Source organism: Zeugodacus cucurbitae, chromosome 2 (assembly GCF_028554725.1).
Source record: "Zeugodacus cucurbitae isolate PBARC_wt_2022May chromosome 2, idZeuCucr1.2, whole genome shotgun sequence".
NCBI lineage: Eukaryota > Metazoa > Arthropoda > Insecta > Diptera > Tephritidae > Zeugodacus > Zeugodacus cucurbitae.
In genome coordinates, this window is record NC_071667.1 from 25,362,058 (window position 1) to 25,374,835 (window position 12,778).

Here is a 12,778-nt window from a genome sequence, read left to right on the forward strand (position 1 = left end):
CATTCGAGGAAATAATTTGGCATTGGATTTTAGTGTTGCTCTCATATGCACTCACTAATTTATACTTTGCATGCATTGCACTACTTATGTACATATACACATTTATGTAATTTAACCCATTTTCAAGACAACGACTTACATATGTATATACTTACATATGAATATATTTATATAAACACATTTGTAAAACAGTTTAATGTTCTTATGTACTTAATTACAATTACTTAATTAACTTTAATTACACAAATACCGTTATTCTCGTATGTTCATTTACTATTTGCTGCAATTTGCTAATCATTTTGTTTATTTGTCTTCCTTTCCCCCATTTTTGTCTATTTCGTGTACTATTTCTCACACTCATACCAACTCACACACACATACGTACATGTTTTCAACTCGCTAATATTAACACATTAATGCTAAATAAAACGTATTTGAATGTGGAATAACGGTACAGATGAAGACACCGCTCTATGTGACTCGTATCACTTCGAAATCGTCAGCGGAAATTATTGGCCGCGCCCGTCGCAGCGGCTACGTTGTGTTCGGGGAGACTTTGGCCAGTTCAATTGGACGCTCAATGAATGGCGTTCGTCAGCAGGAGCGTATGTATTACATAACAAGTCCACCAATACGCGAATCGGCCGAAACGCCAAGGCAATTGATGAAGTCATTGGCGTAGTAAGTATTCCCCTCAAAAAACTACATACATTCAACATACAAACACACATATGGGTATTTGAGTACATGACACAGCGTAGATCATTTCACTCATTCATGGTTTTCGGGTATACTCATAGGCATTTACTAGATATGTCACCTCCATCACACATCGATTTGTCTATTGTAACGTGTTCCATTTCGACAAAAGTTATGTTTTAGAATTATTCAGTTTAAAGTTTCCCCAAGAAATGCCAAGTTATATGTTAACTATTTTGGGGTTTACAGTAATTCTCCAATTGCTCTTTATTCTTTCTTATCGACAAGGTAAAAACCACCTTTCATAAACCACATAGACTTGAAATAGTTCATCTCTGCGAACACGATAAATATTAAAATCATCTGACCCTGATGCCTACAGAAAACTCCTCCGTTAACTGACCCTTATAAAGCTAAGCGTATGAGCTTTGCCGAAAACCGTATTCATTGGCGCACAGAATGGTCAAAGTTCTTAAAAAAATAAAAAATTCAACTTCTCGACTGACCCGCTCGTAGCCCAGACTTAAAACTTATTGAAAATCTCTGGGGTATTCTATCAAGAGAAGTTTATGCTAAATGACGACAATTTAACACAGTCAAAGACCTAAAAGTCGGGGTTAAAGAAGCCGCAATACCGGTACAGACTTTAAAAAGCCTAATTACTTCAATGCAGGAAAGAAAGTTTTAAAACGCTACGAAAAGTGGACAGACTACTAACAAGAAGGTGGGGATTAAATCTCAATTTATTTCTTTAAACAATAGATCTTGTATCTGAGTTTATGTGAATTGCCAGCTCAAAAAGAGTAAAGTAATTATATCTTTTTTGAAACTACAGATAACTTGAAATGAAATAAACTAGGATGTTAAGATTAGGTCCCTCGAAATATGTTGATTTCCGCATGTTTTTTAAACCTTTGGTTCGACACTTTTAGTATAGTGTCAATGGCTCAAATGATCCATCAGTCCCAGAGATGACTAAATGATTTCTGATATTATTTTATTAAAATATATATTTTTCTTATGATCTATGTTTAAAATATTTCTTAAACCAATATCAGCTGATAATGTTCAAGTAGCTTAACTGGAGATTAAAGAGCTAAGATCGTAGCAAATAAATTTGGTACAGATGGTAGAGTGGTTTCATAAAACCTTTCTCTCTCAACCTTTAAAAAAATAATCAAAATATGCAATTAAGCCACTAATATAGCCGTGCTGAGTTCATTAGCTTAAAGTAAATCAAACAGCATACGCAAAGGAAAGAGCTAAACCTCTAAATATTATTTCCTCCCATTTAACGCCTATGTGTGCTTATTATTAATACAAAATAGCAGTAAATAACAATAAAAAAGTATTTTTTAACAATTATTAAATTGAATTGTCTTCATGTTCGAATTATGCTCAATAGTGATGATCTGCAGACAACCGGCAGCGACAATTGCACCTTCAACAAGGAGCACAAGGAGTTGGGCAAAGGCAATTTCACTAAGATACCGAACGGTGTCAATGGCGTCGAGGATCGCATGTCCGTTGTTTGGGAGAAAGGTGTACATGCCGGCCTATTGGATCCCTGTCGCTTCGTTGCCGTCACTAGTACAAATGCCGCCAAAATATTCAATCTCTATCCACAAAAGGGACGTATTGCCGTCGGCTCCGATGCGGATATTGTCATCTGGAATCCCAGTGCCACACGCACTATCTCCAAAGAGACGCATCATCATGCATGCGATTTCAACATTTTCGAGGGCATGGTATGCCATGGTGTGCCCGAAATGGTATTGGTCCGTGGACGCATTTGCGTTGAAGATGGCAGCGTACGCGTAGCTGAAGGTTACGGCCGATTCGTTAATACACCAACACGTCCGCCATATCTCTACGATGTGTTGGAGGGTAAGATTGCAGCCAACGACGAACACAATGGCGAAGAGCATGAGGAGCAACTGAATGGTGGCTTGAAGAAATTGGATTTAGGTGCTTTGGAAATCGAAATACCCTACCAAGAGCCAATCTCACGCACACTACTCTCAATGCCGGGTGGTGGTGGTGGCGGTTCGGTAGCTAGTACACCATCGGGACGTGGACGCGTTGAAGGTACACGTAACATGCAAGAATCAACGTTTTCCGTTAGCGGTAAGCAATCAAGCTTAGTTAATTCAAGTGGTGAATGATTTGTCTTGTGAAATAAATTTATTTTCTCTTAACATTTATTTTTTATTTGCTTACAGAGGAGCTGGATAAATCTGGCAATCGTTCATGCATTCGCGTAAGAAATCCACCAGGTGGCAAGTCTTCTGGTTTCTGGTAAATCAGTGCAACCACGCGCAGTCATCACACACCAGCACCAAATCGCACAATTCGAGACATACATACATACATACAGACATACATACTTACATATTAAGTTATGAACCAGTGAGGAATTTGCGTGGCGCAGTGCTAAATGCATACATACATACATAGTTATATATGCATATACTATATATGAATATATTGTGTTTGTGTCTATGCAAAGCGTGGTTTGTTGAGGCATCATACATACAAAAATCGCAAATTACGAGTACCCAAAATTACATGAATCAAAAGTGTGAATCAAGAAGCTACCAAACCAAATCTACCAAATCTTTGTACTACGCATAAAACATTAACGAATAGCAAATGAAGATTATAAATATCTAAATTTAATTATACAACAGTTAAATTCATATAATCGTGCATACATACAGACATACATATATGTAAGTGTAAATGTATGCGCAATGTATGTGTACTTGTACAAGTATATGTTTATGTAATCACAGCAGAGTAAAGAGTAAATAGTGAATATATTTAAATGTAATTCTGATATCTGCTTATTGTGCAATCATATTTTATGTGTTAGCCTAAATTTATTATTATTCTTTTTGTTTCTCAATTATATGTATATTTATCTATTTGTTTTTATACCTACATACACCTTTAACATACATACATATATATAGATTGTGATTAAAAACAAAAGTGAATTAACATAATAATTTCGCCTTTACACGCCTTTCTTCCTTTTTAACGCACGTGCCCGCCCACAAGAGTGACTACATATGTACGTGGATCGGGTCGTGTTCCCACATAATTTCCTAAGTGACTTATGAACAAAAATATATGCACTCTTCTGCTTTCGTTAGACACATTTACATACAAATATACTTACAAAACGAGGAAGCGATTATTTGTAGATCGTTCATTTGAATGATTAGCGTAAATTTGTAAGACGATTTCTACCTAATTTTTATTCATATTGAAATAATAATAATAATTATAATAATGATACAAATTAACATTTAATAAAACATCAACGTTGTATGCTATAATTAACTGTGGTTTTATTTCCGGAGTGTTGTTGGTGTTATATGTGGCGGAAAATACATTGCTTTACCCCTAACAACATGCTAATGAATATATGTAGATAACTTTTATTAACCATCGAAATCACGCTCCGCAAACTGGAAGTGTCACACTGACGGAGAAAAAGGAGAGCTTACGAAGAGTGAATATAAAGGTGCAGCGATAATCTATGGTCATCCAAATGTAGATTAGAACCAAGCAGTTTAACCATTTGCTGATAATTTAGAGAGTCGTAAAATAAGTAAGTGGCAGTTCGACAATCGATTAATCGTTATAAATGTATTATGTTTAACCAATGTCAATATCACATAGACCAGTTTAGGTCCTTTGCGATACCACATGGAGTGCCGTCACGTAGTTAATGAGGAGTAGTCATCCTTAGGGTGCCTGCGTTTGACGCGAATTTTAAAAGGATGTTGTTTCATTAACGATATCTCTTCCTGATTATCGTACTGTGAAGCCCCCAAATACTGAAGCCGTTGTCTGGATAATGCAGGACAAGCACACAAGAGATACTCCATTGTTTCTCTGGTACCTTGCTCTTGACACAAGAATGATAGAAGACAAGATTACGACATGGTAACGCGCTCACGACCCCCGAATGGGAATAGACAAAAGAATAATTGTCAAATAGAAAACGGAAATGTAAAACATAGTGATGATTCTTAAAAACGTCATCTATAAAATTATCCAATATAATAACGCATATTGCCAACTTTTTTGTTAGTTGAGTGAAAAAAAGTGAAAAAAAACTCTTTATATACGACTTTTTTGTACTATTGTTGTTTAATTCCGCCATTGCGGACTTTTTTTCAAGTTAATACATTTTTCACTTACAATTTTAAATAATAATTAAGCACTAGCCTTGACTTCAGCTCTTTGTTTTGGTTTTATTGTTTTGTACTACCGTGCAATTTGTCAGCTTTTCTTTTGTTTTTTGTTTGCTAGCCTGTTTGGGGGTCGTGAGTGCGTCACTCAACAGGAAATTAAAAGCTAAAAAAGCTAACTGCAAACGGATGGCATAATCTTGTCTTCTATCATTCTTGCTCTTGACATTTCCTGCAGTCTTCGTGATCTATCAGCCCCATCTTGTAGGCGTGCGCCGACACCAAACTGTGATCAGTGAGTATGTCGACCATGTTCCTACATTTCCTTCAATCGAGCGTCAGTAAGAACTTCGTGTATTTCCGATTTACCGCTTTACACAAAACTTTTGCGGTTTTGCATTCCGGTAGATCCTTCCAGCGCGCTTTGAATTTTCTTAACAAGTTCCTTAATATAGGCATGACAAGGATTTCGATCACGCTTTCAGATGACAGTTTTACGCCTTTCTTGGGAATCTCGTCCACTCACGTTATCCTCGATGCCCCTGTGGTTTGGCACCCCACAGAATTGGAGTCGTTCATTTCTGGCGACATCCTCCACTGCTGCCCTGCTACACAAGACGCTTTTGGCCGATAAGCAGAAAGAGGATATTGCCTTAAATGCCGCCTGACTGTCTAGGTATGTATATGCTGAATTTAGAGTAACCTGGAGGTGCATTTAAGGATAGTTCAGCGGCTTTTCCAACTGCAAACACCTCCGCTTGAAATATACTGCAGAGATCCGGTAGTTTGAAAGGCTGTCTTTCACCAAACTCCGAACAGTATATCTCATCATATCATCGATTTAGTAAACAAACATATAATGAGGATAATAATCGTTCATTAAGACAGTGCGTGCTCACACATTGATAAATGGATTTTTAAATAGATGATGGATCATACCCCCCATTATCTTGCTTTGACTAAGGTATTCATCTTTTTTGTCCTGTTGATACTTGGTTAAAAACTTTCAAAGCTAGAAGGTCAGAATTCGCTTATCACTTGCTAACAAAATTGTCTCTATTTTATATTATATTTGATATCAGTATATTTAAAATTAATAATTTCAAGGCAATAAAAGTCCGGAGAATACCAATAGTTTTTGATCCTTTAGTTTCTCAATCATAATAACCTCATGATAGTTTGGTAGTGTCATCAGGAACAGCCGGTTGTTTAAAATACATATGTATGTATGTATTTCATATTACCCGCCTTGAGTTCTGTTATGGACACTTTACGGCATGAAAAGTGGTGAGTTACCAAGGAAACCCAATAGGAGTGTAAACAAACAACCCGTATAGCCGGTGCAATTGTATAATTTTAAATGATTTGCAGTATAATATGGAAAGACTGGGTTCAAAATTATATTTTCCAAAAATAAAGTTAGTCAAATATTAATATAAATTATAAATAAATATCAAATTTTAGAATAATGTTGCATCAAGGCATAATTTTAAGAGAAGGTCATATAACACGGACCATCTACAATTTGGTAAGAAAAAAATAAAAAGGGAATGTTAGAGTGTTCATAAAATCTCCGTGTTTTTATGGAATATATTGGACTCTAGATAAAAGACAAGCGCTACGATGATGTGATCGAATGCATGGTGAGTTTCGGCGAGGCGGCCAACACCAGAGCCGGCCTTTCCACGTTGGGGTATTGTTACTATCACGCGCAGAAATATGAAGAGGCCGCGACTTGTTATGAGCAATTGTGCACGCTGGTGCCGAACGAAGCGAAATATAAGTAAATGCAATATTTCTAAAAGTATTCCTCATATGCGATGAAAATTGAATTTTAGATTTTACTATGCGCAATCCCTCTACCAAGCGGGTATTTTCGTTGATGCATTGCGCGCTTTAAAGCAAATTAGCGAACATGAAGCACTACGGGAGCCCTGTCTCCAATTACAAAGCGCCATACTCTACTCAAGTGAGGACTTTGCGGGCGCGCAGAGCGTATTGAATCAACGTGCCGCCGGCAATGCGGAAACCCTCAATGATGAAGGCTGTCTGCTCTTTCATGCCGATCAATACGAGAAGGCGGTGCAGCGTTTCTCGAACGCTTTAAAAGTGGGCGGTTTTAATCCGCTAGTGGCATACAATTTGGCATTGTCACATTTTCACAAGAAGGAAAAAACACAAGCTGTGGAATACACTAGTGAGTACAGAACAGAGTAGGAGAGAGGAAATTGAAATTAAAATCGAATCGCCTGTTTTATTGCTTTTTACTTTCGTTCTGAAAGCGGAGATTGTGGACCGCGGCATACGTAATCATCCGGAGTTGGGCATTGGCGCGCAAATCGATACCGATGGCAGTGCGCGCAGTGTCGGCAATCCAATTACGATGGCTATGTCCGGCATAACACAGGCGTTGAACTTGAAAGCGGCCATCGAGTATCAGGACGGCAATTGTGTGTATTCAATAATAGTCGTGTTTGTGTTGTTGTAAATTTTTATAATTCCATTTCGTAGTGGATGCCGCACACGATTCGCTGTTGGATTTGCCGCCACGCTCCGAGAGTGAATTGGATCCGGTTACATTACACAATATGGCTTTGACCGATCCCAAAGGTCCGGTAGCCGGTTTGCGCAAATTGGCGTTTCTTTTGCAGCTTGGGCCGCCAGCATGTCCGAAGGAGACTTTCGCAAATATCTTATTGATTTGTTGTAAGCATGAGATGTACGAAATGGCCGCAGATATACTGGCAGAGCATACGGATCTAACCTATAAATATTTGTCACAGGTAATTATGATGTTGGAAGTGTTTAATCTTTAGATTTAAATTAGGTCTATAGCACTTTCGAACTCTTGTCGGATTTTAAGGAAAAACTGAAACGTAAGTGACATGTGGCTGAAATAAATATGACAAGGGTTTATAAGAACACATGGGATGTCATGGTTCAATCCGGTAATCCGGTACGATCATTTTTTCACGTTTATGTTTATATAAAAACGTCATTTCAGGAAGATGTTCTACCTTTTATTCTGATACTGTTTACTGTTGAGTTAATATGTTGCCGTGGATATCAGGTAGTGGTAGCTTGTCAAATTGGTAGATAAATGTTTAGGTAGAGGATTTGCTGAACGTTTATTTCACTAGGGAACTCGAGTTCTTTGATAGCTAAAAATCTAAAAGCAGTAGGAGTCAAACAATGTCTTTGTTGACGGGAAGAGAATTAGTATAAGTGCTATACTTTCACAGGAAATCTGTTTTACTAATACATACGTTCTACTTATATTTTTGCACTTTTGTAAAAAACTAGTATCTCTACGAGCTGCTCGACGCTTTAATAACCGCACAAACTTCTTCGGAATTGGCAGAGAAAAAGTTAGGTGTCTTAGCTTCAAGCTTAGCGGGCAAGCTACGCAGTCTGGCTGCCAAAGTGCAAGAGATGCGTGGCACCACCGATCAACTGGCGCTACGTAGTGCGCTGCAGGACTATGAGAATGCTTTGGAACTGTGAGTAATTTCTAATTTTAGTTTTAAATAATTTACACAACTTTAAAATTGTTTATAAATCGCAGCTACATGCCGGTTGTGTTGGCACGCGCATGGATTTACTGGCGAGATGACGACTTTGTTGGCGCCGAGCGTGAGTTCCGCGCCAGTGCTGAATTCTGTTCGGAGAACTCCGTTTGGCGTCTCAATGCCGGTCACGTGCTCTTCATGCAAGGCGACAAGTACAAAGAGTCTGCCGCATTCTATGAGCCCATCGTGCGACAGCACAATGATGACGTATGCGCATACATTTATAGTTTAGATTCTAAGTATCTCCATTAATATACGCTTCCTCACAGATAATGTCCGTGCCCGCGGCGGTTTTAGCCAATCTATGCGTCTCGTACATTATGACCTTTCAAAATGAGGAAGCTGAGGAGTTGATGCGCAAAGTGGAGAAAGCCGAAGAGCTAAAGGGCAACATGGGTAAACAGTATCATCACTTGTGTATAGTTAATCTGGTTGTAGGCACCCTGTATTGCGCAAAATCCAACTACGAATTTGGTTTATCGCGCATTGCGCACGCTTTGGATGGCGGCAATGGCGCCCGTCTCTATGCGGACACTTGGCTGCATGTGAAGCGTTGTGTGTTGGGTCTACTCACGGGTATGGCGAAGCAGAATATTATTCTACCATATCCGGCGGTGCAAGAGGTGCTGAATTTCTTGAAATCGTGTGAAGGTGAGCAAAGTATATAACCTTCTTAGGGATTTTCATACTCGAGTATTGCGTTCCCAAAGTTTCTTTATTAAGCAATACCAGAGTATAGCTTTAAATTTGTATGTAATAATATGAAAAATTTCAAATATCAAAAATGTTTCAGTTTACGGGCTCTTCACGCCCGCCAACATTTATACCGCTACTGACGAGGTGCCGGCCGAACCTTTGACCATTGGCTTGGAAGCAAGAAAACTGCGTCTGCTGCTGATTAAACTCAGCGAGTATGAACAGTGAATCGAAATGTGTAATTAACAAAGCTTCTTTGTTTATATTTATTTCTACAAGAACGTTTATTTATTTGTATATATGTATGTTCTCATATAATGTATATGTATGTGTATAATTTAACGATTACATTACAAAATATATCAACTTAAAAGATCGTTACGAAGTTTGTATTTAAATATTAGTTGCGATGATTATAATTATAAAATGTTTTTTTTTTGTTTTAAAAAATATTTTTTATGATTATTTGTATTTGTTGGCCGTGATAATTTGCAAAACATTTAATTATTTATTTACGTTTATGTATGACATTTGCAAATATAATTTTGCAATAATTTACGGTTATTTTGTTCGTATTGTTATTATGATTAATGTGTGAGCATTTGCTAAAAAAACTAATTATTGCATGTTTTATTCAACTTATTCACTTATGTATTTGTGAATATTCTTATATGAACTGTTTGCTCGCGTTTAAATCGTTCTACTCAAGCACTGCCGAGGAGGCCATTTCGCTGACACCACAGGTGTTATCGCCACGGTAAACGCGATAGTAACCTTGTTCGCCCCATTTGGGCCCCCATGAATTCTTCACAATCCAATAGGGTAGTGTCTTCTTGAACATGGGATAGTCGGAAACACCATAGCCGACGATTAGAACACCATGATCGAGATTCTTTTTAGAGCATAATGCCTTCCAGGGATGAGACACACCGCCACGATAGAACTGCATAGCATTGGCGTTAATACCTGCAATGTAGAATTATTGTAATTAAAATTAAAAATTGCAAGATAAAGTTTTGTATAAAAATAAGAAACTGATAATATGAAGAAATGACAATGCTAGCTCAATAGATATAAAGACACATTATAGAAATATCATTTTTGTTTTGCAATCTCTTTTGTCTGTTTGTAGAAGTCGCATTGTCGATAAATGCTCCAATGTTGTTGTTGTTGTAGTGTCAGAAAATAAGATTTTCAAAATAATGTTGAGGTTGCAGCTTAGTTAAAAGTCCTTAGACGGATGACTCTAGGCCCGTTCCGCTTATGAATAGATTCGTCCAACTTATGTTTAGAACCCAAACAAGTGAGAGTACAAATCAAGAATTTAAACAAAATTTATTATAGCGGTCGCTAATCCAATTCTATTTGAGGAAATAAAAAGGGTCAGGCGCGTATGGATGGAAGCAATGACGTTTGATAACAACAGCTGATCTTATTGATTTTTTTCGCAGCCAGCTTCATACTTAACCTTTACCGTTATTTATTTGAACAGCTGACAGCGTTACAATACGACTTTTTGTAAAAAAAAAATTTTGTATGGTCCCCTTTCGAAGATGGAAGATCGAAAATTTTCGACATATTTTACTGTTTTACTGTCAAAAGGGAAATAATGCAGTTCAATCAAGGCGTGCATTATGTGATGTGTACTTTGGAGATGTGTTGATCGAACGTCAACATCAAAATTGGTTTACAAAATTTCGTTCCAGCAATTTCAATTTTGAGGATCGCCTCTTGAAGGCGATGTGGATAAAATAAAGTCATTGGCCGATACAAATCGTCGAATAACGACTCACTGAAAGAGATTACTGAAAGAATAAATATGTCTAACGCGATCATTTACAAGCACATGAAACGTCTGGTATCAATTTTGAAGCTTGAAATATGGCTTCCTCATGTTCTTCCAGAAGAAAATTTGCCACGTCGCATTAAGGACTGTGATTTGCTTATCAAACGTCAAATAATTGAAACATTTTTGAAGCATTTTGTGACTGGCGATGAAAAGTGGGCTGTTTACAATAATGTAAGCGCAAGATATCATGGTCTAAACAGGATGAACCTGCTCAAACCACTTTGAAGGCCAATAGTCACCAAACAAAATTTATGTTGTCTGTTTAATGGGATATCAAAGTGATGGTTTATTTAGAGCTTTTGGAATAGAAAAGTTGTAGTTTTCGACCAGAATAATGCGGGACCACACCCACCATATTCTCCAGACTTGGCATCTTCGGACAAAAATTATATTATTTTGAGGCCCTGTGTTTCAACTAAGAACTTTGATAAAATATATATGTTAGATGTAAACTTAGACTTAAACTCCAACTACTCACCAATTGAGATAGGTCCATTGGCAATCAACCATTGTGCGATGGCGGTTTCATTCTTTGGCAAATCAACGCCGCCCTTGACCTTGACGTGAACCTTGGAATTGCTGAATTTGCACTGGTCTTTGCGTCCCTCATATGGATAATCGGATTCCAATTCCAAACCACCGATATGCTGTATCGCTCTGCAATTTAAAGCATACAACACATAAGTATATATATATATATGTATTTTATCGCAAAGTACATTCCCAGCAACAAGCACACTTACTCGTAGGCATTGTCCATCAAACCGCCATTGCAGGCCGAATCAGTTGTGTCGCAATCAAGCAACTCCTGCTCCGAGTATTCCTCCAGTTTGCCCGTCTTCACCGCATGCAGGCCCTCGACATTGCCCGTCACACTGAAAGCCCAACATGAACCGCACATACCCTGATTCTTCACCTGCGAAATGACACCCTTCTCTCGCCAATCGAATTCCTTTGGCAACTCAATATTAGGAATCACAGCTGGTGCATTCTTGCTCGGCTTATCCTCGGAGCGCTGCCACAGGCCAGTACGTTGTTTGTATTCCGTGCTAGTTAAGTCAGCAAATTCTGTAATACCATACTTGGCGCTACCTGCGAGTGTAGAGCATAGCAGACGGTTGGGAATGTGAATGATTGAAGAAACAAGAGTAAACACGAAAAAGAGAGGAAATGAATTATTTGATAGCGCACGTTCTATGCAACGGAAGTGAAACTTTTGCCTAGACATGCGCGTCACACAAACAACCTCGCACACAAACATACATACATAAGAGTGTGTATGTAATTTCTCGCTTACCCATCTCATTACGATTCAATTCTTTGATAATCTCCAAGTTTTGTTTGAAAATTCTCAAGCGCATTTGATGCTCCATTGCGGTGTGGTAGCGGCGGTTGTATTTAATTTGGAATTTGCTAAATAAATGCTCGCTTTTGTCCAAACTGTGATGATTGCGTTTCTTGTGTGTCTTCTTCTCCTGCTGCTCCACCGAACGACTGTGGCGCCGCTTTATCAATTCCTTGTTGGGAAAGTCGAAGGTCACTTCGTAGCCATTGGGCAACCACGGTCGTGCCCAGATCTTGATAGTGCAACGTTCCTTCTCATCGTTTTCATTGAAGATTTCCGCATCGATTTTCGTCAGTGTGCCCGAAACGACCTGTGTGGTGGCCGAATAAACTTTCGAAATCCTGGAAATATTCATATAATTTTTATTTTAAAATTTTCTAGTTATTTTATATATAAAAGTACACTCGTCTATTGA

The 12,778-nt window shown here is 38.0% G+C and overlaps 3 protein-coding genes across 7 annotated transcripts in view; 2 read left to right on the forward strand and 1 right to left on the reverse strand.

Moving 5' to 3' along the window:
* LOC105213148 (dihydropyrimidinase) overlaps positions 1–3,671 on the forward strand; it is a 31,309-nt gene extending 27,638 nt beyond the window's left edge. For 2 of the 5 annotated variants that reach the window (XM_011185739.3, XM_011185740.3), the window contains 2 exons: positions 2,105–2,856; positions 2,922–3,671. In XM_011185739.3, coding sequence (XP_011184041.2) covers positions 2,105–2,856; positions 2,922–3,001 — 832 coding nt within the window. In that variant the 3' untranslated portion in view covers positions 3,002–3,671. Of the gene's footprint in view, positions 1–457; positions 682–2,104; positions 2,857–2,921 lie in introns of all 5 variants that reach the window. The other 3 variants (XM_011185741.3, XM_011185743.3, XM_011185742.3) reach the window with 3 other exon arrangements.
* Positions 3,672–3,940: 269 nt separating this feature from the next.
* LOC105213146 (tetratricopeptide repeat protein 30 homolog) lies at positions 3,941–9,545 on the forward strand. Its single transcript, XM_011185736.3, has 9 exons — positions 3,941–6,432; positions 6,509–6,687; positions 6,743–7,101; positions 7,187–7,354; positions 7,416–7,687; positions 8,208–8,404; positions 8,470–8,680; positions 8,743–9,124; positions 9,267–9,545. Exons 1-9 carry the CDS (start codon positions 6,373–6,375, stop codon positions 9,395–9,397), a joined length of 1,959 nt encoding a protein of 652 aa, XP_011184038.2. The 5' UTR covers positions 3,941–6,372; the 3' UTR covers positions 9,398–9,545.
* Positions 9,546–9,694: 149 nt separating this feature from the next.
* LOC105213147 (putative cysteine proteinase CG12163) overlaps positions 9,695–12,778 on the reverse strand; it is a 28,681-nt gene continuing 25,597 nt past the window's right edge. Inside the window, exons 4-7 of the mRNA XM_011185738.3 lie at positions 12,316–12,704; positions 11,762–12,110; positions 11,497–11,675; positions 9,695–10,135 (exon numbers count right to left, since the gene is read on the reverse strand). Of these exons, the coding sequence (XP_011184040.2) occupies positions 9,870–10,135; positions 11,497–11,675; positions 11,762–12,110; positions 12,316–12,704 (1,183 nt within the window). The 3' untranslated portion in view covers positions 9,695–9,869. The remainder of the gene's footprint in view (positions 10,136–11,496; positions 11,676–11,761; positions 12,111–12,315; positions 12,705–12,778) is intronic.

Bases quoted from the DNA above. Each gene is read 5' to 3' on its own strand.
- LOC105213146 (XM_011185736.3), top strand. From the start codon at position 6,373: ATGTTGCATCAAGGCATAATTTTAAGAGAAGGTCATATAACACGGACC. The intron at 6,433-6,508 runs GTAAGAAAAAAA...ATTGGACTCTAG, and splicing joins CACGGACCATCTACAATTTG to ATAAAAGACAAGCGCTACGA. The intron at 7,102-7,186 runs GTGAGTACAGAA...TCGTTCTGAAAG, and splicing joins ACAAGCTGTGGAATACACTA to CGGAGATTGTGGACCGCGGC.